Raw genomic sequence first — 27781 nt, 5'->3', positions numbered from 1 at the left:
AGCTTCTCATTGCAATGATTTCTCTTACTCCAAAGTGCAGGCTTTAGAACTTTGGGGGTTCAGTAGTTGTGGCTCAGTAATTGTGGTTCATGGGCTTAGTTGTCCTGCAGCATGTGGGATCTTCCCGGGCCAGGGATTGAACCTGTGTCTCCTGCATTGGCAGGTGGATTCTTTAACGCTGAGCCACCAGGGAAGCCCTGTTGATTTTTTTTAAAGTTCGCTGATTCTTCTGCCATCTCAGATCTGCTGTTAGGGCTATGTAGTAAATTTTTCATTTGGGTATTGTATTTTCAGTTAAACTTTCTTTTTAGCTCCTTTCTGTCGTTTCTCTACTGAGATTATCTGTTTGCTGAGTCAGTGTGACATATTTTCCTTTAAATCTTTGAATATGTTTATATTAACTGTTTTAAATTCTTTAAGTCTACTAGCTGAGCCCTCTCAGAATAAGTTTCTATTGACTAGTGTTTGGGTTTTTTCCTGTATATGTGAATCTTTCTTCTTTTAAAACTTTTTAAAAAAGTAGATAGTTTAGATCATATATTGTATTAACTCTGGGTTTGTATTAATTTTCTGAGGGTATTTTTAAAAATTAGTCTGAATGTAATGAAGAATCTACTTCCTCCATGTGTACACTCACTAATCAGCACATTTTCTAATTCTAATTTTTATTTTTTAACTTTGTTTTTTAGGGAGTTGTCCCTGCATCTTCAGTGTTTAGTGGTCAGCCAGTGATTTGGACCAAGGATGTGCTCAAGACATCTCAAACCTATAGACTTTTATCCTCTGCTGATTGATTTGTGTGGGGCACATTGAGTTCAGACAGTTCTCAGTTTTACATTGACTTTCACTTTCCACTGGCCTCCTGGGTCTCCCCAGTGCACATGCGTAGTTTCTCATTTTGTTGGGGTTGTGTAGAGAGTTTATTTAACTTTTCTTTCTTTTTTTTCTTTTTTTTTCTGGCTGCACCACACTACTTGCAGGATCTCAGTTCCCCAACCAGTGAAAGCATAGAGTTCTAACCACTGGACTGCCAGAGAATTCTCTCTCTAGCTTTACTATGGCTCTTTCATTTATAGGATTTCTCTGATAAATTTCTTGTTTGTTTACCACTCAGTCAACTAAGACTCCAAATTCAGAGGAGCCAAGCAGCAAGTTTTTATTTCCTACTGAGTTTTGTACTGTAGCTGACAGAGGTTTTAGCACTTCTCTCAAGATCAAGGCTGCTTTCTTTGGGAATAAAGCTGTTGATTTTCATGGCCTTCCCTGCCCTAATAGAAGCCATTGTTCCCCAGCAGGTGGAAATAGAATGGGAGCAGTTCTAGGCAAGAAGGGTACAGACTCCACTCTTCTGGCATAAGGCTCTGGCAGGTTCTCAATAATTTGTTGTGTGCCTTTGGTTAATTTCCATAGCCCTGAAATGGTTGTCCTTGGCAGTTTTATTCAGTTTCATTCCTGTGTTTTAAGGTGAGGATTTGCCAGCCTGTTCACTGCCTCTTGGGCCTCCCTGGTGGCTCAGCTGGTAAAGAATCTGCCTCCAGTGCTGAAGACCTGGGTTTAATCCCTGGGTTGGAAAAATCCCCTGGAGAAGGAAATGACTACCCACTCCAGTATTCTTGCCTGGAGAATTCTGTGGGGCAAGAGTCTCTAATCCATGGGGTCCCAAAGAGTTGGACACGACTGAAGCGGCTAACACTTTCACACCATCTTAGCCCTTCAGCCCAGTTTTTATTGTATTTTATAAAAGCATTGGGGCTCAAAGGATTAGAAATTGAAACAGTGATTAGTTATTATAGATTGTTTGACTAGCACTGAGTTAAGTAGTGGCAACAGTGAGTAGATCTTTAGACCTTAAATGGTCTACTGATTCATGTGGCTTACTAGTTAACTAGGTAAAAAATGTTTCTGCTAGAAATCTCCTGTGGGCTTACCCTTGGTTTTTGAGTACTGTTTTTTGAACATCTAAATGTTGAAAATCATGAGATAAACAAAAGAACCTGTGAGTAGAACCCATGGCAAATATTTGAGACCCTGTTAAATTTACCGGAGAAGGCGATGGCACCCTACTCCAGTACTCTTGCCTGGGAAATCCCATGGACGGAGGAGCCTGGTAGGCTGCAGTCCATGGGGTCGCGAAGAGTCGGACACGACTGAGCGACTTCACTTTCATGCACCGGAGAAGGAAATGGCAACCCACTCCAGTGTTCTTACCTGGAGAATCCCAGGGACGGGGAAGCCTGGTAGGCTGCAGTCCATGGGGTTGCACAGAGTCGGACACGACTAAAGCGACTTAGCAGTAGCAGCAGCATTAAATTTACAGTGTGAATTTATAGTGGGATAGATATGCATCATTTTTTACCTTTTCCTGACTCATCACTGAATTCAGCACTGGATGACAGAAAGCCAGCTCTAGGGGTAAACCAAGGTTGGGAATATAGGCTTAGTTATGATTCTCACAGGTTACTAGTGTATCTTACATTATTCCTAATTCTGTCTCAAAGAGCCTTTAGAGACTAAAGAAGGGTGAGACCAAGCATTGTAATTTTATTTTATATTTTAAGAGTACTGATTTGTCAGATGATTTTATCTCCCAAACTTAACTGTGTATCAAAGTCATCCTAGAGATTAAAACAATTTTTTTGAATCACTATCTTAGGAGCAGTATGCTAGACTCTTTTTAACAGGTTTGCTAATACTGACTGTTCTAGATGTGAAAACTGTTTGCCTCTCAGTGTCTTGACTGTATCAGATTATAATGATAAGAGCAAATTCATAAGTAAGGTACTTTTTCTGTTGACTTCATCTCTGATTTATATTTAGTTCTCTCTCTTCCTCTTTTCTCCTTTGTAAAACTATTCAGCTATAAAATACCTCACATTTGATATTTAAACCTCTGAAACACTAAAATAGCTGACTTGAATTTCATAGTTGATTATACGTGACCATTTCTTTATCCTGTGGTACCATGTGCTATCACTTAATTTCTTTGGTACCTTTTGTCTTATACAGAGCTGCCTATATATTTCTCTCTTCCCCTCCCCACCTCAACTTTTTTTCACCTTGTAAAACTGAAATTCTGTACCCACTGAACAGTGACTCCCTATTCTCCCTTCCCCCAGCCCCTGACATCCACCATCCTACTTTTGTCTATGAATTTGACCGCTCTTGATAACTCATACAAGGGGCTTGGATGAAGGAGAGAGAATAGAGCAGCTGAGAAGCTGAATGCTGACAAATCCTGGAGCCAGGCTGACTGCAGTTGATGAAAAGGGCCTTCTGGGGTGTAAAGGGGCCCTTGTCATCCCTCTGCTCTAGGATGGGTTTGAGGTAATATAGGTACATGCAAACAAATCCTCTCTGGAAGAAGATAACCTCACAAATTACTTTTACCATAAATTTTTAAAATTTATGAGTGTTTAATACACAAAGAAAAATAATTAGAAACATGAGGCAATGAAGCAATAACAGTACAGAACAAGAAGCAATAGAAACAGAAATGACACACAGGAGACCCAAATATTGGACTTATCCCAAACGGACTTAAATATTCTTAAAGTGTTCAAGGAAATAAAGAATACTTGGAGAAATTTAACAGAGAACTGGAAATCTTGAAAATCTTACAATCTTGAAAGAATAACATGAGCTAAGTTTCTCAACAGAAGCAATAGAAGGCAGAGGAATGATATCTTGAAAGGGCTGCATAAAAATAGCTGCCAGTCTACAATTCTACACACATCATCTGCAGTGAAAATATCCTTCTGGAATAGAGAAGAAATAAATGGTTTAAACAGAAAGAAAACCCCCCAAAATAAGACAGAAATCATCACTATCAGAATCCACTGAGGAAAATTTTAAAGGTATTCTGAATAGAAAAGAAGGATGACCCAGTTGGAGATGCAGGATGGCATGAACAGCAATGAAAACCACAAATTTGTGGGCAAATCTAAATGAATATTGATTGTATAAAAATAATAAGAATATCTTATTAGTATTTAAATATACATAAAGGATAACACAAAATCAATGACCCATAAGTTTGGAGGGACATAAGCTTTCTTGCTTTGTCAAGGAAGAGGGTAAAGCTACTAATTAATATTGGGATTTTGCAAGTCAGTAATAGTCGGACACGATTGAGCAACTGAACTGAACTGAATAGACATTATAAGCTCCAGGGAAACTAGATACACAGATGTACCTTGAAGATATTATGCTAAGTGAAACAAGCCCATCACAAAAATACAAATATTGTGTGATTCCACCTGTATGAGGTATCTAGATTAGTTAAACTCAGAAAAATAGAAGAATGGTGGTTGCTAGGGGCTGGGGGATATGGGGTATTGTTCAATAGATATGAAGTTTTAATTTTGCAAAATGAAAAGACTGCAGATTGCACAACAATGTGAATGCACTTAATACAACTGACCATACATTTAGAAATGGTTAAGATGGTAAATTTTATGGTATGCTTTTTTTTTTTTTTTTTACTGCAGTAAGAAAAAAATAGTGACTAAGCAAAAGAAAAATGTTCTGGATGTTGTTGTTGTTCAGTCACTAAGTCATGTTCAACTCTTTGAAACCCTGTGGACTGCAGCACCCTAGGCTTCCCTGTCCTTCACTAGTTCTCCCAGAGGTTGCTCAAATTCATGTCCATTGAGGTGGTTGATGTTATTGCACTTTGCAGATAGTATGTTGTTTTTTTCTTTTCATTGAAGGTTTGTAGCAACCCTGTATCCTCAGATGATGGTTAATAAAATATTTTCTTAAATTAAGCTACATTCATTCATTGATTTTTTTTGAACATAATTAGACATAAGCCTAATAAGACATATTATATACTTCACAGACTACAGCATAGTATAAACATAACTTTTATATGCATTGAGAAACCAAAAAATTTGTGTGACTCACTGTATTGCTGTATTTACCTTTTTGCAGTGGTCTGGAACCGAACCTGCAATACCTCTGAGGTGCGGTCTGCAGATCAGCGAACTAAGTGTTTATCTTAAGAAGTTAGGAAAAGAAAAAAAGTCAAAAATGTTAAAGGAAATAGGATGATCCATGAATAATAGATTTCTAATATTTATGATATTTCTTATTTTTCTTGCTTTATTGTAATTGCTAAGACCACAAGCTGACCAGAAGTAATGAAGCAAGAAAGTTAACTATGTGCTATATGAGATGATGAATGTGTTAATTATCTTGATCTTGTTAATCTTTCCACAATGTATATACATATCAGATCATTATGCTCTATACTATAAGCATACTATACTATACTATACTGTAAACAACTATATTTGTCAGTTATTCTTTAGTAAATTTGGGAGGAATAAAAAAGAAGTAACAAAGCAAGCATCTTGTCTTGTTTTTTTGACCTCAAAGGAAAAGCTGTCTCAGCATTTCAACCTGTATTGATGTTTTCTGTGGGACTTTTTAGATACCTACATAGAAAGCCCAAAAGAATCTAAACTATTAGAATTAGTGATTTTAACAATGTTGCTGAATATAAGATCATTTTACAAAAAGCAATCCCACCTATTTATATCAGCAATAAGTAGTTAGAAAATGAAATTTAAAAATAGATGCCATTTACAATTGTACCAAAAGTATAAAATAGAAATTTGATGAAAGATGTGCAAAAACACTATCAGAAAGTGATAAAGCATTATTGAAAAAAAGAATATTTAAGTAGAAGGATATACCATATTCATGGGTTGGAAGACTCAATATTTTGAAGATAACTATCATTCAAAATGGATTTATGTAATAGGTTTAATGCAATTCCCATTAAGGGCTTCCCTCATAGCTCAGTTTGTAAATCATTTGCCTGCAATGCAGGAGACCTGGGTTTAATTACTGGGTTGGGAAGATCCCCTGGAGAAGTAAATGGCAACCCACTCCAGTATTCTTGCTGGAGAATCCCATGGACAGAGGAGGGCTGGCGGGCTACAGTCCAAGGGATCTCAAAAGTCGGACTACAGTCCATGGGATCTCAAGAGTCGGACATGACTTAGCGACTAAACCACCAATTCCTGTTAAAAAAAAAAACAACACACTTTTTTTTTTTAATGTAGTTGGACAAAGTGTTTCTGAAATGTATATAACAATGCATAGTACCGAGAATAGCTAAAGAATTCTTGAAGGACAACAGCAAGGTCTGAAAATTTGTTGTATCAGATATTAAGATACGACAAAGCTACAGTAATTAAGATAGTATGGAATAGCCTTAAGTCACAAATATAGACAAATGAAGCATAGAGCCTAGAAACAGATCTATTCATATAAGACATTTTATTGATTTAAAAGGTGATACTGAAGAACATTGAGGAAAGGATGGTCTTTTTTCTGTTCTGAGACATTTAGAAATCCATATGGTAAAGATATATCTCTTGTTACTTACTTCACTTGTTTAGTCACTCAGTTATGTCCGACTCTTTGCGACCCCATGGACTGCAGCACGCCAGGCTTCCCTGTCCTTCACTATCTCCTTGAGTTTGCTCAGACTCATGTCCATTGAGTTGATGATGCCATTCAACCATCTCATCCTCTCGTCCTCTTCTCATGCTCTCAATGTTTCCCAGCATCAGAATCTTTTCCAGTGAGTTAGCTCTTCGCATCAGGTGGCCAAAGTATTTGAGCCTGAGCTTCAGCATCAGTCCTTCCAATGAATATTCAGGGTTGATTACCTTTAGGATTGACTGGTTTGAGCTCCTTGCTGTCTAAGGGAGTCTCAAATGACTTCTTCTTACTTTACTGCGTACCTATAAATCAATTCCAGGGTTTGGGCTATAGATCCAAATATAAATGGCAAAACAGCAAAACTTGTAAATGATAATTTAGAAAACTGTCTTTCCAGACCTGACAGTAAGAAGGACCATTAGTTTTTTATTTTTGTTGTCATTTTTACTTTTTTCCTTAGTAGCATTTTTTTAAATGTTTTAATAGACTATTTTTTAGAGCGGTTATAGATTTACAACAAATTGAGCAGGAAGTGCAGGGATTTCTCATATGCCTCCTGTCCTTAAACATACAAAGCCTCCCCCATTGTCAACATCCTTCACCAAAATTACACATTTGTTACAGTTGATGGACCTATGCTGATATATCATTATCACTGAAATTCCATAGTTTACACTAGTATTCAACTCTTGGTGTTGCACATTCTTTGGGTTTGTACAAATGTACAGTCACATATATCTACTGGTATTGTATCATTCAGAGTAGTTTAACAGACCTAAAAATCTTCTGTGTTTTGCTTATTCAGTCTTTTCATTCCCCTCACCTCTGGCAACCACTGATCTTTTTACTGTCTCCATAGTTTTGCCTTATCCAGAATGTCATATAACTGGAATCATACAGTGTGTAGCCTTTTCAAATTGCCTTCTTTCACTTAGTAATATTCCTTCATGTCTTTTCGTGGTTCATTAGCTCATTCCTTTTTAGCACTGGCTAATATTCCATTGTCTGAATGTATCATGCTGTGCTGCTGTGCTTAGTCTTGGTCGTGTCCAATTCTTTGCAACCCCGTGGACTGTAGCCCTCCAGGCTCCTCTGTCCATGGGTATTCTCCAGGCAAGAATACTGGAATGAGTTGCCATGCCCTCCTCCCGGCGATCTTCCCAACCCAGGCATCGAACCCAGGTCTCCCACGGTGCAGGCCGATTCTTTACCAGCTGAGCTACCCAGGAAGCCTGAATGTATCATAGTTTATCTGTTTACCTACTGAAGTACATGTTGGTTATTTCCAATTTGGGGCAGTCATAAGTAAAGTTTCTGTAAACATCCACATTCAGGTTTTGGTGTGGTCATAAGTTTTCATCTTCTTTGGTTAAATACTGAACAATTGCTGAATCATAGGGTGAGAGGATCCTTAGTTTTATAAGAAAGTACCAGATTGTCTCCCAAGATGACTATATCATTTTGCATTCCCACTACTGATGAGTGAGAGTTCATATTGCTCCACATCCTTGCCAGCTTTGATGTTAATATTCTCAATTTTGGACATTCTAAGAGATGTGTAGTGGTGGCTCATTTTAATTTGCATTTCCCTAATGATATATGATGTGGCACATCTTTTCATATGAGTATTTGCCATCCATATATCTCCTTTGGTGAGGTGTTTATTAAGGTCCTTGGCTCATTTTTAATTGTACTGTTTCTTATCGTTGAGTTTTAGGAGTTCTTTGTAAATTTTGAATCTTTTGCAAATATTTTCTCCCAGCCTGTGGCTTGTCTTTCATTCTCTTGACAGTGTCTTTTGCAGAGCAGTTTTTAGTTTTACTGAAGTCCAACTTATCAATTCTTCTTTCATGTATTTTACCTTTGGTGTAGTGTCTAAAAAGTCATTGCCAAACCTGAGCTCATCTAGATGTTCTCGTAAGTTATCTTCTAGGAGTTTTACAGTTTTAATTACATTTGGGTCTGTGATCCATTCTCAGTTAATTTTTGTGAAAGATATAAGGTCTGTGTCTAGATTCATTTTTTGGCATGTGGGTGTCCAGTGGTTCTAGCACTGTTTGTTGAAGAGACAATCTTTGGTTCATTTTGTATGCCTTTGTTCCTTTGTCAAAGATCAGTTGATTATAGTCCATGTGGGTCTATTTCTGAACTCTGTTCTGTTCCATTGATCATTTTGTTAATTTTTTTCACCAACACTATACTGTCTTGATTACTGTAGTGTTACAGTGTGTCTTTAAGTTGGTGTCAGTTTCTGAACATTATTCTCTTTCAATATTGTGCTATTTTTTAAAATAAAGCAGATTTATTTATTTACTTATTCTTTCTTTATTTTTGGCTGCAGTGGGTCTTCATTATCACGCATGGGCTTTCTCTAGTTGTGGCGAATGGAGGCTACTGTCTAGTTTCAGTGCATGGGCTTCTCGTTGCAGTGGCTTCTCTTGTGGCAGAGCATGGGTTCTTGGCACTCGGGCTTCAGTAGTTGCAACGTGAGGGCTCAGTAGTTGCAGCATGTGGGCTCTAGAGTGAAGGTTCAGTAGTTGTGGTACAGATGACTTAGTTGCTCCATGACATGTGGAATCTTCCCAGACCAGGACCTTAACCTCTGGACCACCAGGGAAGTCCTTCATATAAACTTTAGAATCAGTTTGTCAATATTCACAAATTAAATTGCTAGGATTTTGATTGAGATTGCATTTAATCTGTAGACCAAATTGGGAAGAACTGAAATCTTGACAATATTGAGTCTTCCTATCCATGAACATAGAATATCTCTCCAGTTATTTAGTTCTTTCATTTTTTTCCCTCAGAGGTTTGTAGTTTATAGTTTACCTCATATATATCTTATACATACTTTGTTAAATTTATACCTTATTTTCTTTGATATGCTAATATATTGTGTTTTTAATTTCAAATTTCACTTGTTCATTGCAGTTATATATTAACCTTGTATTCTGCAACCTTGTTATAATCCCTTAAATCCAGGAGTTTTTAATAACATTTTTAAAAATTTACTATTGAAAACTTTAAATTTTTGTATAAAAAGTAGAGAGAATAATATAGTGAACTCCCATAAACCCATAACTCAGGTCCATAATTAACAACACATGTCCAGTTTTTTTTCCGCACCCCCAGTGGATTATTTCAAAGTAAGTTTCTGACATCATCTCAGGGAAGAACTTTTTAAATAGACATAAAAATCACTAACCATAACAAAAAATTCATGTCAATGCATTATTACATTAAAATTAAGAACTTATATTTATCAAAAGGTACAGTCAAGAAATGAAAAAAGACAGGTCACAAGATGAGAAAAGAAATTTGCAAAGCAGTGTGATATTATATACTAAAGCTGAAGATAAGCATACCCTATGACTTTTTTTTCTATTTTTTATTTTATTTTGGAGTATAGCTGGTTAACAATGTTGTGATAGTTTCAGGTGGAAAACAAAGAGACTCAGCCATATACATGCATGTATCCATTTTCCCCCAAACTCCCCTTCCATCCAGGCTGGCACATAACATTGAGCAGAGTTCTCTGTGCTATATAGTAGGTCCTTGTTGGTTATCCATCTTAAATATAGCAGTGTGTACATGTCAGTCCCAAACTCCCTAACTATCCTGTCCCCCATCCTTCCCCACCAGCAACCATAAATTTGTTTTCTAAGTCTGTGAATCTGTTTCTATTTTGTAAATAAGTTCATTTGTATCATTTCCTTTTAGATTATGCTTATAATAGATTTCATACAATATTTCTGATATTTCTCTTTCTCTGTCTGACTTAACTTCACTCAGTATGACAATCTCTAGGTTCATCCATGTTGCTCAAATGACATCATTTCATTCTTGTAATGGCTGAGTAATATTCCATTGTATATATGTACCACATTTTCTTTATCCCTTCCTCTGTCGATAGGCATTTAGGTTGCTTCCATGTCTTGGCTGTTGTAAACAGTGCTGCAGTGAACATTGTGGTACATGTATCCTTTCGGACCATGTTGTTGTGTTTTTTCAGATATACAACCAGATGTGGGATTGTGGGGTCATATGGTAGCTCTAGGTCTAGTTTTTTAAGGAACCTCTATACTGTTCTCCATAGTGGCTGTACCAATTTAAATTCCCACCAACAGTGTAAGAGGGTTCCCTTCTCTCCATACCCTCTCCAACATTTATTGTGAGTGGACTTTTTGATGATAGCCATTTTGACTGGTGTGAAGTGATACCTCATTGTAGTTTTGATTTGCATCGCTCTAATAGTTAGTGATGTTGAACGTTCTTTCATGTACCTCTTGGCCATCTGTATGTCTTCTTTGGAGAAATGCCTATGACTTAACTTCTGTTCCTGAGTATACTCAAGAGAAATGCATCACCAGGTACACCAAGAGACTTGTACATGAATATTCAAAACAATATTGATTGTACTGGCCAAATTAGCAGATTAGATTAACAATGGTGTAATCATACAATAAAATATTATTTAGCAAAGAATAGACTATATTTACTTGTAAGAAGATACATGATCTTACAGGCACCGTAAAGGCACACACACATAAAGTATTCAATTCCATAATTGTAATTTCATATATAATAACTCCATATATTTCACAATAAAATATTTTTTTAAAGAATTTATTAAGAAAGATGGACTTAAACAAGTGTGCTATTTAGGTAGTATGTTTCTTACATTCAGAAGTATAATACTTAAAATCTAGTGTCCACTTTGTGATAATTGTAACAACTATTTAGAAATAGAAATATTTATAATCAAAGTAGATTATTGATCCATAAGTCATTTTAAGAAAGAAAAACTGACATATTTAATTCTTATTTGCACAAAGGTTAATGAATGAAGAATGACAGATTTTGCAATGCTGTACATTATGAGAAAAGTCATTATTTTGTTGGAGACAGAAGTATGTAATTAGATTTGTCTTGTTCATTTCTGTAGTTTGAAGTATGGAGGATGAGTTGGGATAGAGAAGGAAGACATTTACTATTTTACAGTGCTAGAAGGAACATCCACAGCAAAATCTTTTATAATGACAAGTAGGATATCTCTTAAATCTAAACAGAAATTAGTTCTACCACATAGAAATACTGAAAAAAGTAGCTCCTCCTTACTGTCCTTCAGCGTCTCAGGAATTCTGCCAGTTAGTGTGCACTGATCTTAGTAACTGAAGGTTTGTTTTACTTCTAAATATCATAGTTCATAAGTGTTTTAATTTTTTTGACTTATGGAATTGAGTTTCTTTCCTGGATTAGCTGGCAGAATTCTTGAAAATCTGAAGGACCGTGAGGAACAGAAAATAGTTTAAAAAACAAAAATAAAAACTGTGAGTTCAACTCACCCAGTTCCTGTCTTAAACTCAGAACTATGGCATATACTGTAAGGACATCCCAGAGTGATGATTCCATAAAATAGAAGAGCCATTAACTAGAGAAATATTAGCAAAACCTAAAAAGAGAGTTTGACTTGTAAGAGAGTAAGAATAGGCCCTTAGTAGGGGAAAGTATGTTTTTCTTCAGATGTAATGTTTTTCTTCAGACTCAGCTCACACAGATGCGTATTAGAAGACTTGATTTATTCACAGACTGATTTTCTTGTTTTTGGGTTATCTAGTTTCCTTGATTATATACAGATACACGTTTTTACTGGCTATCCATCTTTTAGACACACCACAGTTAATTTTTTACTTTCACAAAGAGCAGGAAGAGATTAACAAGTGGAAAGATGAAACTCAGTCAGTCCTTCTCACTACTTGGAAATAAAGAAAAAATTAGCTAGATATTTTACTTTTTATTCTATTTTAGTGCCACTTTCCTTAAAAAAAAACTGAAAGTTGCCTATAAGCAAATATCAAAATAAGTGCCATATGGCTTCATAATTTTCTAAATAACTATTTGAATTCGTGTAATCTGTGGATTTATGTACGAAGTTTTGCAAATAAAATATTAGTTCAGAGATAATGTAGAATCAGCAAATAACATGTACTGATCTTAGTCATTGAAGATTTAGTTGAGTTCTTTTTTTTTTTATCACAGGTTTTTTTTTTTTTTTTTTACTTTTTTTTTTTTTTAATAAATTTGTTTATTTTAGTTGGGGGCTAATTACTTTACAATATTGTAATAGTTTTTGCCATACATTGACATGAATCAGCCATGGGTTTACATGTGTTCCCCTTCCTGGACCCCCCACCCACCTCCCTCCCTATCCCATCCCTCTGGGTCATCCCATTGCCCCGGCCCTGAGCCCTTGTCTCATGCATCGAACATGGAATGGTGTTCTGTTTCAACTGTTTATCACAGTTTTTAAGTGCTTTAATCTTTTCAACTTATGAAGGTAAGTTTCTTTTTTGAAACAGTTGGCAGAATTCTGAGAATCTGAAGGACATTATGGAAAAGGAAATAATTTTTTAAATTAAGCATTTTATTTCTTATGTGGGAATACTAATTCCAGACTAATGAGAGAATTCCAGACTAATTCCAGACTAAATTCCAGACATTGAGACAGAAGAGGTTGGACATTAAAATCAATATTATTGCCTTCTGGCTGATCCCTAGAATATATCGCCAAGAAAATTTTGAAAGGTGGTGGACTGAATGTCCTATCTTCCATTCAACCAGCAAACCTTTTAAATAATGAGACCATTCAAAAACTTTTGGAACTTAAAAAATAGAAGCTTATTCTGTTGCATCTGCTTGAAACCTGGGAAAATCTACTAGTAAAGAGTAAAGTAGAATTTAATTTCTTAATAAAAACCGTGACTTCCCATCAAGCTCTACCTTGAAAAATCAGAATGTATTCTATATGTTAGGAAATTTCCCAATGTAAATATCTATAAAAAGAGGCACAAAATACATCAGAATGTAGTTGAAGCACTCAGAGGAGTGAAGAAAAAAATTAATCAGCTTTTAAGCCTAGATGACTTGCTTAGGAATTCCCTGCTGGTCCAGTGGTTAGAACTCGCGCTCACTGCCGAGGGTGTGGGTTCGTTCAGTCCCTGCTTGGGGGGAACTAAGATCACACAAGCCTTACAACAAGGGCAAAAAACAAACAAACAAAACAAAGGACTAGATGATAAATGAAAGCAGAAATAACAGAAAGGTAGAAAGCTGTTTTCTTTCATGAAAGACCCACTTAGCAGATTGGTTGTTGAAGTGTGGGTTTTTCTGGACATCTAAGCTATATTAGTTATCTGAAATGGCTAAGAAGACCAATTGAGGAGACCCTTTACAACCCACTAAGAGTATTTTTTGTGTTAGGCCATTGTCAACTAGGATGGAGGTTTCTTAAATAACTTTTAACAACTTAATATATTTTAAAAGTGTTAGCATTTTAGAAAGCTACAACAGTACACTGTAGTAGAAATACTTAAACCAAACTAGAAATCTTACAAAACGGCACTTGGCATAGTTGCCTTTCTTAATTTCCCATGTCTGATTTGCTTCCATTCTAAGCCTGATTCCCCTTTATTTATACATAATCCTCCCACCTTTTAAAAATGGTATCTTATTTCTCACACAAAACAGTCATAATTCTTCCAAGTTTAGGTGATAAATTGACAGAAGAAAGAATTACCACCCAGGAAGCTAAAGTTGGTGGCATCTTCAATTTTGAAGTTGTGAATATACTCCTAGGCTTTAGCAGTAGTGCCTGTGACAGTATTCTTTTCCTTGCACTCACATTTGTGCAACATAACCCCCATCCCTATGTGTGCCATTAGTTCATGTGAAGAAAGTGAACTCCACCATGTGGATTATTCTCAAAATTGGCATGAGAAAAAGCAATTGCAAGAGACTAATTATTTTCTTTTAGGTGGTTGAGCACTGGCTGTGTTCAATCTCAAGGAGAACTTCAGATTCTTTAATTGTTCATGAGGTAACACTTCTCTGGCACGTTGCCTCTGCTTTTGAGTTTGCTTTTTAATTTTTAAGAGGGAGTTAATACAGTTTGAGAAAATATGACAAGTGATTATCACACTTGTTAGGTTGTCTAGGGTTCTTCACCCCTGGTCTTACCTGCATTTAATTGGCTCTTAAATATATGGTTTGTCTTTGGCCATGGTGAAATGTGAATAATTTTGTTATCCAGCTTGTTTCATGTATGTATGAGGAATATCAGGGAGTAATAACAAAAATCTGAGATCCTTGGAAGAAACATGATATACCGCCTTTTTGTTGAAATAATGCAACTTGAGAACTAGTATATTTGATGAGTTACAGCACTAATGGATACCATAAAACTTGGACTCAGTCTTTGATTCTGCCGTAGGTTTCTTACTGCAGACTTTGGGTACAGAATAGTACTATAACTGATTTTTCTCATCATTGTAAAGTTAAGAGAAGGTATTTTGGAAGGGATCATATTTCCATCTTTCTCTTTGCTTGTCAGATCAGATAATACAGTAATTTACCATCATGTCAGTGAAAAAATACATAAACGATCTAAAACAATAGGTTTTTAGTTGTTAAATTCAAAGACACACATTCAGTAACCCTTGTGAGAATCCTTAGACCTACTCCATGGCTGAGAAGCTCCCTCTATGCTTCTCTCTGCTGTAAGCAGCCAGGAATTTGGGGGACAGGCTTTTCCATGAAAGAAACAATCTTCTCATTGATAATCAGATTGAATTCACTTCAGTACTTTCAGAGAGCCTTACCGTGTCTTCATAATATTAATTCTGCTGAATATTTTTAGGTAGAATGCCAAGTAGTAAAGCTTTTAATAAACTCCACCTCATTTGTTATGGTGAGGGGGGGGGTGTCTAGTATGTATATTTGTTGTTGTTGTTCAGTCTCTCAGTCATGTCCCATTCTTTGCGACCCCATGAACTGCAGCACACCAGGCTCCCCTGTTCTTCACTATCTCTCAGAGTTTGTTCAGATTCATGTCCATTGAGTTGGTTATGCTATCTAACCATCTCATCATCTGCCACCCCTTCTCCTCCTGCCCTCAATCTTTCCCAGCATCAGGGTCTTTTCCAGTGAGTTGGCTTTTCGCATCAGGTGGCTAGAGTATTGGGGCTTTAGCTTCAGCATCAGTCCTTCCAGTGAATATTCAGGGTTGAATACCTTTAGGATTGACTGATTTGATCTCCTGCAGTCCATGGGACTCTCAAGAATCTTCTCCAACACCACAATTCAAAAGCATTAATTCTTCGGTGCTCAGCCTTCTTTATGGTCCAATTCTCACATCTGTAAATGACTGCTAGAAAAACTGTAGTTTTGACTATACAGACCTTTCTTGGCAAAGTGATGTCTCTGCTTTCTAATACACTGACTAGATTTGTCCTAGCTTTACTTCCAAGGAGCAAGTATCTTTTAATTTTGTGTCTGTGGTCATTGTCTACAGTGATTTTGAAGTCCAAGAAAATAAAATCAGTTACGGTTTTCACTTTTTCTCCATCTGTTTGCAATGAAGTGATGGCACTGTATGCCTTGATCTTAGTTTTTTGAATGTTGAGTTTTAAGTCAGCTCTTTTACTCTCCTCTTTCACCCTCATCAGGAGGCTCTTTAGTTCCTCTTCACTTTCTGCCATTAGAGTGGCATGGGATTGCTGTATCATGATAATTATATCTTCAGTCATTTAAGGAGCCACCATACAGCTTTGCATAGCAGTTGTATCATTTTACATTCCCACCAGCAATGTATGACTGTTCCAATTTGTCCACATCCTCACCAATACTTGTTTTCTCTCTTCCTTTCCTCCCTCCCACTTCCCTCTGTCCCTTCCTGCTTGCCTGCCTTTCTTCCTGCCATCCTCAGAGTTGTGAATATAATCAGAACTTTTAACCAAATTACTTATAAAAATACAGTATGGTCTTCAGGTTAAATTATTAATTAAAAACAACTAGACTCTGTTTCAAAGTTTGTTGAGATATGTGTTCAGTTATAAAGAAGACATAGAGATAGATGTCCAACAGACACATTAAAAGGTGCTTAGCATCACTAATCAGGAAAATGCAGTCCAAACCATAATATGATACTACCTCACACCTGTAAGAAGAGTTATTATTAACAAGACAAGAAATAACAAGTGTTGGCCAGGAAATATAGAACTGTTCATCAGTTCAGCTTCTGGTTATGTATCCAAAAAAAGCAAAAACATTAACTTGAAAAGACACACACACCCCATGTTCATTGCAGCATGGCCTACAATGGCCAAGATACAGAAACAACCTGGGTGTCTTCATCTGGTGGAAGAACGGATAAAGAATGGGGTGTGTGTTTATACAATGGAATATTATTCAGCCACGAAAAGAACATCTTGCCATCTGTGACACCATAGATGGACCTTGAGGACATTATGCTGAGTAAAATAAGTCAGAGAATGACAAACCATATGATCTCACTTACATGTGGGGTCTAAAACTTACAGAGGAAAAGAGCTCATAGATAGAGAACAGATTGATGGTTACCAAAGAGGTTGGGTGGGAGGAGGGCCAAATGGGGAAAGGGGGTCAAAAGGTACAAACTTCCAATTATAAAATAAATAAGTCCTAGGAATATTAACTTGCAGCATGGTGACTCTAGTTAATAAGACCGTATTGCATATTTAAAAGTTGCTAAGAGAATATATCTTAAAGTTCTTATCACAAGAAAAAAGTTTCTCTTAACTGTGTATGTTGATAGATATTAACTAGACTTTTTGTGATTAATTCACAGTATATACAAATATCAGATCATGCTACATACCTGGAACTACGTAATATAATGTTATATATATGTGTGTCAATTATACCTCAGTTAAAAAAAAAGAAAACTTGTTCAAGTCTGATTTGAAACATGTGATAGTCAGACTCAGATATTTCTGTGTTGTCCTCATTGAAACAACTTTTGCCTGATTTTTGAAGGTGAAAACAATATGTTTTCTAATGTTTACAAATATGTCAGTGATACTATAAATAGCATTACTTTATCCACTAAAACTAGTGTTGGTCACTCAGTCATGTCTGACTCTTTGCAACCCCTGGACTGTAGCCCGTCAGGTCCCTCTGTCCATGGAATTCTCCAGGCAAGAATACTAGAATGGGAGCTATTCCTCCTCCAGGGGATCTTCCCATCCTAAGGATCAAACCCAGGTCTCCTGCATTGCAGGCAGATTCTTGACCATCTGAGCCATCAGGGAAGCCCGCAAAATGTTCCTAAATGTGTGGTATTTGAAATAATTCCAAGGAACTTGTGAGATGGTTCCTGATAGAATGAAATAGATGATAATCTCAAGGATTCCTCATGTCCTTTATGAATCTTGCCTGAGTATAATATTTAATTTCAGTTTTTTTCTTTAAAAATTTATGATCTTGTATCATAGGGTAGATGCAAAAGGATGAGATCTTACCTCATTTACTAACAGTGGAATTAAGTAAATCTTAGGCTTTCTTTGCATGAAAAAATAAGAGAACTGTTAAATCACTAAATATTGTTGGCGGGAATTAAAATTTATTTTCGCTATAATGTTGAGAGGCACTTAAGCTCCAGTTCATTGAAACAGGGTTTTTTAAATCTACTTGAAGCCTGATAGGCTACAGTCCATGGGGTCGCTAAGAGTTGGACACGACTGAGCGACTTCACTTCCACTTTTCCCTTTCATGCACTAGAGAAGGAAATGGCAAGCCACTCCAGTGTTCTTGCCTGAAGAATCCCAGGGACAGCGGAGCATGGTGGGCTGCCGTCTCTGGGGTCGCACAGAGTCGGACACGACTGAAGCGACTTAGCCGAGTTTGTTAGTGTAAGTAAAAAGACAATATTAGCTGGTGAATAGACAAGTAAAAATGTCAAATTATTGCTTTCCCATTTTGGCAAACTCATGATTTAGAATATAAATACAAAATGGACATTTGTACCCCAGGGGGCTGACCTGTCCAGACTGCAGGTCAGACTACAGGTTTCTTGCCTTGGGCTTCTGGTTGAGTTTGGCTGTTGGGCAGCATAAGGAAGGAGACCAGAGGCAGGGAGGAGAGTGAGATAGGAGCATCTGTTCCCCTAGTCTTTTCCTGAAGGGTAACTGTGGGCTTACTGTGTCCTCTGATTAAAGGACTGTTATCCTATGGCCATCTCCACACCAGATGAAACAAAGATGAAAGATCCCTCTGTCTCTGGATTCCAGTAATTGCTTCCTCTTTACCGTCTTTAAAACCTCCAGTAGCAATATACATGGCTATTCTTAGCCAAGGAGTCCTGTGTCCTCTCTTGTGGTTTCCCTACTCCCTACCAGCACCTTCGAAAATAGTCACTTCATTAAACTCTCCTCACATTTCCCGGTCTCAGTGTGCTGTTTGTTTCCTGCTGGGATCCTAACTGAAATAGCTTCTGTATGTATTTTTAATCATTATCCCAACTGGTATGCCAGATAAACTCTAGTAATACTTATGCTAATTTGGGGGCAGTGATCACTGAAAGTGATCTACCCTTTGTTTTCATTGTGCTTCATTTCATCTAGCGTGTTGTTAAAGGGAAAAAAATAAAAGGTGTTAGATGATGTATAAGAAGTTGGTGATACCAATAGCTTATTTAAATATAGGTCCCAAAATGCTGTTTTAAGTATCCCCTCTTAAGAATCTGCTACCAGTGCAGGAGACATAAGAGATATGGATTTGATCCCTGGGTCAGGAAGATCCCCTAGAGAAGGAAATGGCATCTGACTCCAGTATTCTTGCCTGGGAAATCCCATGGACAGAAGAGCTTGGTGGGCTACAGTCCACAGGGTCACAAAGAGTCAAACACAACTCAGCGTTTAAGCACTTTTCCCTAGAAGAGATTGGTGGTTGGATTCTTTGCTAAGGTTACTGATGTTCTTTGTATCATCTCAGTGCTCATTAATGTGTCTTTAAGAGAGAGTACAGTTGACCCTTGGATAACTTTGGGGTTAAAGGTGCTGATCCCTGAGTGCAGTGGAAAATCCTTCCAGTTGGGCCTCAGTGTCCACAGTTCTTCATCCGTGGATTCAACCAACTGCAGATTGTGTATGCTGTAATACTTAGCATTGAAAAATATCTGTGTATAAGTAGACCTGGGCAGTGTTCAAGGGTCAGCTGTACTTAACAGCAGTCAAGTTATATCATCTGGATAACCTAAAGCAGTTCTGAAAAGGTTGCTCAGTAGTATTTTGGCTGTGTAAAATTTTCATCTGTATATACTATGTTTCTTTGCAGTTAATAAAGATAATTCAGTGTTAACCGTATTAGGTCATCATCTAGAAAATTCAGGCTTTAAGTATTGAATTTGTGTAAATGTAACCTGATTTTTCCTTTGGGTAACAATGATGAAACTGCCAGTATTACAGAGGTTAAAATTTAATTCACAATTCAATGGTAATTGGCAAGCATACTTTCTTTTAGAATGACACAGGCTCTATTCATATCCTCTTTTCTACTTTTAGAAACAAAATACTGTTATCAGTCTAATGTATAAATTATCAATCTTCTGCAGCAACTAGGAGGTATTATATAAAACACAGGATAAAGATTGAGCTATAAAAGAGGCTTTAATTAAAACACATCTGTAATAATACTAAAAGAATTTAGAAAGTGTACTAGAATATTACTGTATTTTTTATACTCCCATCTTATTCTGTTCAGACTGCTCTAACAAAATACCACAGACAGAGTAGCTTATAAACAATAGAAATTTACTTCTCACAGTTCTAGAAGTTGGAAATCTGAGATCAGAGTGCCAACATGGTCTAGTGAGGGCCTTCTGGGTTGCAGACTTCTCCTTGTGTCCTCACATGATGGCAGAGGTCTCTATGGAATCTTTTTAATAAGAGCACTGATCCCATTCATGAGAACTCTGCTCTTCGAAGGCCTCACCTACTAAAACCATCACTTTAGGATTTCATCGTATGAATTTGGAGGTGAAAATACAAACATTTAGACTATAGAAACCCCTTTTCTCAAATTTTCCCCTTTTACTTGCTTTGTTGAAATTTGAACCCCCAAAGTACTCCCAAGTATGGTAGCTTAGATCTGCAATGTTGATACCACTTAAGAGTAAAAATCTCAGGCCACACAACAGACTCTTGAATCAGAACCTGCTATTTAACTTGAGATTCCTCCGATGATAAGTATACAGATCAGAATTTGAGAAGCACTGTAGTAGCTATTTCCTAGGATCACATCTCATTAGAGTAAAACAAAGTTATCAAGTATAACAGCTGAGGTAATTTGTTGATCACATAGTCATGGGTAAAGAAACTGATTAAAATTCACAGATAGCCTTTTCTTTCTAAGTGCAAACTCTTCTATAATTTCTTACATTGAACTAAGTTTTCCCATTTATGCTATTAATATAAACACTGGTACATTGCTTTATCATGTATTATATTGGGAACACAAGCAAATGTATTTATGAAATTCATAGTCTTAAGAATGTGACGTGTGTGTGTTGCAGTCTAGAAGATGGAAAGTACTTTTATGTGTTGTTATTATTAATGTTATAGAAGCTCTCATTCTCACATTTTCAGATTTGTTAGTGTTAAATTTTACCTTGAGGAGCTATTTACTTACAGTATTTTTAGAGGGCCTTTTATATTAGGATAGTTAAAGATATCAAGGATTACTAGACAGTCTAATATAATTGATTTCAATATTTTTCTCAAGCTGTGACAGTTTCTACTAAAATCAAATTTAATTTCACAATTTGAATGCAAAGATAGTTATCAGTTATATAATAGAATTTGCAAAATAACAACTAAGTTCTATTTAGTTATTAGCTGTTTATGGGAGAAAAGCAGCTAGTATTGGCCCTTATATTTTGCAGGCTGTTATGTTAGTTTTGGACCCTGTTGAATATATTTTTTCTTTCTCATTCTTTCAGATTCATCAGGATTCATTTTTGATTTGCAATCCAATACTGTACTGGCCCAAGGAGGAGCTTTTGAAAACATGAAAGAAAAGGTATGTCTAGTTACTGTGGATAGGAAACTTGAATGTCTTGTTAAAATTTAGATACTAATAAAATCATTGGCTACAAACTCTTTAAGAAAGTAAAAATTAAAGAACAAAACTGTATGAATGCCACTGTGTATCAGAGAGTAACTACCATGAAGGTTTTGAGGAATCAGAGCCTGTAAGTATGAACAATTTTCTTTACATGTATCCATATACATATATTTATTCTAAATTCTCTTGGACATCTTAATATTAATTAATACAACAGTATGTATATGGCTAAGTGTGTATCTAATTTGCTAACATTCTTTAAGGAATAGTCTTGAGTAGGATCGTTCCATTCACTTGAAGAGGATATTTAAGACCAGGAGACTTTAGAGCAAGAAGAGAAATTTTCTAGGTAACGTATCTTTGGAAGGGAACCATGTTGTCTTTAGTAATATAACCCTTAATAAGCTATATTGAGAAAAAACATAAAACAAAAGCTTTACATGTGTTCTCCATCTCATTTAAAAAGTAAATGGTTGATTCTGGAGTCATAGATACATATTGGTTCAATAATATAAACAATGTTGCATTTTCAGTTATGAGAATTTTACCTTTATCATTGAACCTGTAAGTTTTGCCTAAAGCCCATTTTCTAGTGATCATGGTAATTTTTTTCTCATCTCAAAAATGTTTATTATAAATTCACCCTCTTTGAATTATAGATTATATACTGTCCCACTTATATAGTTTTATACTTTATCATTGTTCAATTAAACCTGAAACAAAAAATAGTATAGAATGATATGAAAGCAAGTGTACTAAAAAAAGACTTAGGTCCTAATACAGATTCTGCTAATAACTTGAACAAGATACTTTACTTCTCTTCATCTGTAAAAAGGCTTCCTTTTCAAGCAATACGGCAGACTAGATATCCTGAAAACATTTCTAATGTAAAATGCTTACAAATACAGAATGAAAATGATATACATCATTTTAAATGCATAGCTGAGGAACTCCCTGGTGGTCCAGTGGTTAGGACTCCATTTTCATTGCCAAGGGCCCAGTTTTAATCCCTGGTCTGGGAACTAAGAATCCTGCAGGCTACATGGCACAGCCAAAAAAGAAAAAAAGCATAGCTGAACACAAGAAGGGAAATCCCTAGGGGCCAAAAATATAAAAGAAACTAAAAAACTGAGTGGTAAGCCTGAGCTGGGTAACTCTGATATGTTTTGCCAGTCTCAGTAACAAATGGGTTTTTACCACACAAGGCCCCAGATTTAGCTCAAAGCTTGTCCTGGGTTAGAAATTGGAACTGAGATCTTATATAAGGTTGAGATCCTGAAAATATTTCATTTTCGGGGAAAGGTAAACTAGAATAAATTTTCCCACTGATTTTGAACACAGTATTAATATTCTTACTGTAAATGTTCAGAGGAATATATTTAAGAAGTGAAAATGAATTCAACTTTTTTCATTAGTAGTAATATTATATTCTATAATTATTTTATGAATATTATAGAATAAAGCAAATCAAGAAATATGTTAATGTTTTTAAGAGCTAAAAATCTTTCAGTTTAGAGAAGAGAAATACGTGTTTAAAAACCATTTTATAAAAAGTCTTTTGGGAATTCTCTAGGTCCACTGGTTAGGACTCCGTGCTTCCACTACAGAAGGCGTAGGTTCAGTCCTGTGTGCTGCACAGTGTGGCAAAAAAAAAAAAAAGGCTTTTAATATTTTATTTAAACTGATGGTGTCAGTATAAACTTATGTTGTAAAAACCAAAATTTCCTAGTTTTATCCACTGAAAGGACCTAGAAATAATCACATCCTAGTATTAGGTTGGTGCAAATGTAATTGCGGTTTCAGACCATGAATTTTAAATCATTATAACTAGGCTCAAACGCATCTTTAGTCAAAATAGGAACCATTATAATCAACACATTTTTGCCAACAAGAAGTAAGCTTGTTTATTTTTATAGTGTAAAAATCCATGATTCAGGAGTCGACAAACTCTTGGAAAGCGTTTTCTGCCTCTTGCTGGTTATGGAAGCATTTTCCCTGCAAAAAGGTATCAAGATGTCTGAAAAAGTGGTAGTTGTTTGGCAAGAGGTCAGGTGAATATGGCGGATGAGGCAAAACTCCATAGCCCAATTCATTTAACTTTTGAAGCAAATGTTGGTTGTGTGAGGTACAGTCGGGCGTTGTCATGGAGAAGAATTGGGCCCTTCACGTTGACCAATGCTGGCTGCAGGCATTGCAGTTTTCAGTGTATCTCATCGATTTGCTGAGCATACTTCTCGTAGGTAATGATTTCACCAGGATTCAGAAAGCTGCAGTGAATTAGATGAGCAGTAGACCACCAAACAGTGACCATGACCTTTTTTTTGGTGCAAGTTTGGCTTTGGAAAGTGCTTTGGACCTTCTCGTGGCTTCCTAGGTGACGCTAGTGATAAAGACCCTGCCTGCGAATGCAGGAGAAAAATGTAAGAGATGCAGGTTTGATCCCTGGGTTGGGAAGATCCCCCGGAGGAGGAAATGGCAACCCACTCCAATATTCTTGCCTGGAGAATCTCATGGACAGAGGAGCCTGGCAGTCTACAGTCCATGGGGTCGCAAAGAGTTGGGCACAACTGAGCGACTAACACTTTCACTTTCACTTTCTTTGGCTTTGAGAAGTGCTTTGGAGTTTCTTCTCCATCCAACCACTGAGTTGATCATCGCTGGTAGTCTATAAAATCCACTTTCTGGCGCCCATCACAATCCATTCGAGAAATGGTTGTTACACAGTGAAAGAGGATGACACTTCAAATCAATGTTTTTTTTGATTTGCTATCAGTTCATGAGGTACCCACTTAGCAAGCTTCTTCACCTTTCCAATTTGCTTCTAATGCAAAATGACCATAGAATGGTCAGTGTTGAGTTCTTCAGCAACTTCTCATGTAGCTGAAAGAGAATCAGCTTTGATGATCCTCTCATTTGGTCGTTGTCAATTTGCAATTGCCAGCCACTCTGCTCCTCATCTTCAAGGCTCTCCTCTCCTTTACAAAACTTCTTGAAGCACCACTGCACTAAACGTTCGTTAGCAGTTTCTGGGCTAATGCATTGATGATATTCAAATTGTCTCCACTGCTTTACGACCCGTTTTGAACTCAAATAAGAAAATTGCTTGAATTTGCTTTTTGTCTTAACATCATTTCCCTAGTCTAAAATAAATATAAAATAAACAGCAAGTAATAAGTCATTAGCAAAAAAAAAAAAAAAGCAAGAAATGTGCATTAAAATGATGTATAACATAACCACATTTATTTGAGAGGCAAAGCTCAGCAACGCAAGACCACAATTACTTTTACACCAACCTAATAGCAATAAACACACCTAGCTCTTAGATCTTGGTTTCTAACTACCACTCCCTACCAAAAAAAATGGATCTTCTTAAAGAAATAACCAATTTCACATTATCCAGTAAGACAAGAAATGAAGATTATAAAGAATAAAAAGGAAGGGGGAAAACACTGCTGTTATTATAGATAATAGAATTATCTACATAGAATAACCAAGAAAGCAACAAATTATTAGGAATAATGAAGTCATCAAAATAACTGGATATAAAATTGACATACAAAAATGAAAAGAGAATATGCAGTTATTGTAAAGTGTATATATCTATTTTAAATTATTTATTTGGCTGTGCTGGGTCTTAGTTGTGGCTCATGGGACCTTTAGCTGCAGTATGTGGGACCTAGTTCCCCAACCAGGGATCGAACCCAGACCCCCTGCACTGGGAGCGCAGAGTCCTAGCCACTGGACCACCAGGGAAATCCCTAAAGTGTATATTTTTAACCTCAAAAGATACAAAATACTTTAGGGATAACTGACAAAGTTGGCATATTCGTTTTGAAGGGAAATTTGGCATTTCTAATGAATTTTTAGATTCACTACTGTTCAGAGTTTTGCCAAGAGAAGGTACTGGTCATAGCAAACACCCTCTTCCAACAACACAAGAGAAGACTTTACACATGGACATCACCAGATGGTCAATACTGAAATCAGATTGATTATATTCTTTGTAGCCAAAGATGGAGAAGCTCTATATAGTCAGCAAAAACAAGACTGGGAGCTGACTATGGCTCAGATCATGAACTCCTTATTGCCAAATTCAGACTTAAATTGAAGAAAGTAGGGAAAACCACTAGACCATTCAGGTATGAACTAAATCAAATCCCTTACGATTATACAGCAGAAGTGAGAAATAGATTCAAGGGATTAGATTTTATAGACAGAGTACCTGAAGAACTATGGATGGAGGTTCGTGACATTGTACAGGAGGCAGTGATCAAGACCATCCCTAAGAAAAAGAAATGCAAAAAGGCAAAATGGTTGTCTGAGGAGGCCTTACAAATAGCTGTGAAAAGAAGAGAAGCAAAAGGCAAAGGAGAAAAGGACAGATATACCCATTTGAATGCAGAGTTCCAAAGAATAGCAAGGAGAGATAAGAAAGCCTTCCTCAGTGATCAGTGTAAAGAAATAGAGGAAAACCATAGAAAGGGAAAGACTAGAGATCTCTTCAAGAAAATTATAGATACCAAGGGAACATTTCTTGCAAAGATGGGCACAATAAAGGACAGAAATGGTATGGATCTAACAGAAGCGGAAGATATTAAGAAGAAGTGGCAAGAATATATGAAGAACTATACAAAAAAGGTCTTAATGGTCTGGATAATCACAATGGTATGATCACTCACCTAGAGCGAGACATCCTGAAATGCGAAGTCAAGTGGTGCTTAGGAAGCATCAGTACGAACAAAGCTAGTGGAGGTGATGGAATTCCAGTTGAGCTATTTCAGATCCTAAAAGATGGTGCTATGAAAGTGCTGCACTCACTATGCCATCAACTTTGGAAAACTCAGCAGTGCGGTGGCCACAGGACTGGAAAAGGTCAGTTTTCATTCCAGTCCCAAAGAAAGGCAATGCCAAAGAATGCTCAAACTACCACACAGTTGCACTCATCTCACACACTAGCAAAGTAATGCTCAAAATTCTCCAAGCCAGGCTTCAACACTACGTGAACCATGAACTTCCGTATGTTCAAGCTGGTTTTAGAAAAGGCAGAGGAACCAGAGGTCAAATTGCCAACATCCGTTGGATCATCGAAAAAGCAAGAGAGTTCCAGAAAAACATCTACTCCTGTTTTATTGACTATGCCAAAGCCTTTGACTGTGTGGATCACAACAAACCCTGGAAAATTCTGAAAGAAATGGGAATACCAGACCACCTGACCTGCCTCTTAAGAAATCTGTATGCAGGTCAGGAAGCAACAGTTAGAACTGGACATGGAACAACAGACTGGTTCCAAATTGGGAAAGGAGTACATCAAGGCTGTAGATTGTCACCCTGCTTATTTAACTTATATGCAGAGGACATCATGAGAAACGCTGGGCTGGATGAAGCACAAACTGGAATCAAGATTGCCAGGAGAAATATCAGTAACCTCAGATATGCAGATGACACCACCCTTATGGCAGAAAGCGAAGAAGAACTAAAGAGTCTCTTGATGAAAGTGAAAGAGGAGAATGAAAAAGTTGGCTTTAAACTCAACATTCAGAAAACTAGGATCATGGCATCTAGTCCCATCACTTCATGGCAAATAGATGGGGAAACAGTGGAAACAGTGACAGACTTTATTTTTTGGGGCTCCAAAATCACTGCAGATGGTGAATGCAGCCATGAAATTAAAAGACACTTACTCCTTGGAAAAAAGCTATGACCAACCTAGACAGCATATTAAAAAGCAGAGACGTTACTTTGCCAGCAAAGGTCCATCTAGTCAAAGCTGTGGTTTTTTCAGTGGTCATGTATGGATGTGGGAGTTTGACTATAAAGAAAGCTGAGTGCCGCAGAATTGATGCTTTTGAACTGTGGTGTTGGAGAAGACTCTTGAGAGTCCCTTGGACTGCAAGGAGATCCAACCAGTCCATCCTAAAGGAAATCAGTCCTGAATCTTCATTGGAAGGACTGATGTTGAAGCTGAAACTCCAATACTTGGCCACCTGATGCGAAGAACTGATTCATTTGAAAAGACCCTGATGCTGGGAAAGATTGAAGGTGTGAGGAGAAGGAGATGACAAGAGGATGAGATGGTGGATGGCATCACTGTCTCAATGGACTTGAGTAAACTCCGGGAGTTGGTGATGGACAGGGAGGCCTGGCGTGCTGTAGTCCATTGGGTCACAAAGAGTTGGACACGACTGAGCAACTGAACTGAACTGTTCAGAAATTCTGCTAGTGATTATATATACAATAGAGACATCCTCTCACTGTTCACTGAAGACTTGTTTTCTTTTTTTTTAACAATTTGCTAAGCATTATCATAAGCATTCAGTAAATAAGCATAAGCATAGGAATATTTACTATGGCATTTTTCACAGTAGCCAAACACTGGAAAGAATGTCAA

General features: G+C 36.9%; 1 protein-coding gene across 9 annotated transcripts in view; it reads left to right on the top strand.

Annotated features, from left to right (window-relative positions):
• SPATS2 (spermatogenesis associated serine rich 2) overlaps nt 1-27781 on the top strand; it is a 148261-nt gene that overhangs the window by 85084 nt on the left and 35396 nt on the right. For all 9 annotated transcript variants that reach the window (XM_081596690.1, XM_081596691.1, XM_081596698.1 and 6 more), the window contains one exon: nt 21269-21348. In XM_081596690.1, the coding sequence (XP_081452816.1) occupies nt 21269-21348 (80 nt within the window). The remainder of the gene's footprint in view (nt 1-21268; nt 21349-27781) is intronic.

This window comes from Giraffa tippelskirchi, chromosome 4, assembly GCF_054371585.1.
Source record: "Giraffa tippelskirchi isolate mGirTip1 chromosome 4, T2T-mGirTip1v1.2.pri, whole genome shotgun sequence".
In the NCBI taxonomy this organism is placed as follows: domain Eukaryota; kingdom Metazoa; phylum Chordata; class Mammalia; order Artiodactyla; family Giraffidae; genus Giraffa; species Giraffa tippelskirchi.
The sequence above is the reverse complement of the archived record's forward strand: the minus strand, read 5'-3'. Positions and strand labels throughout refer to the sequence as shown.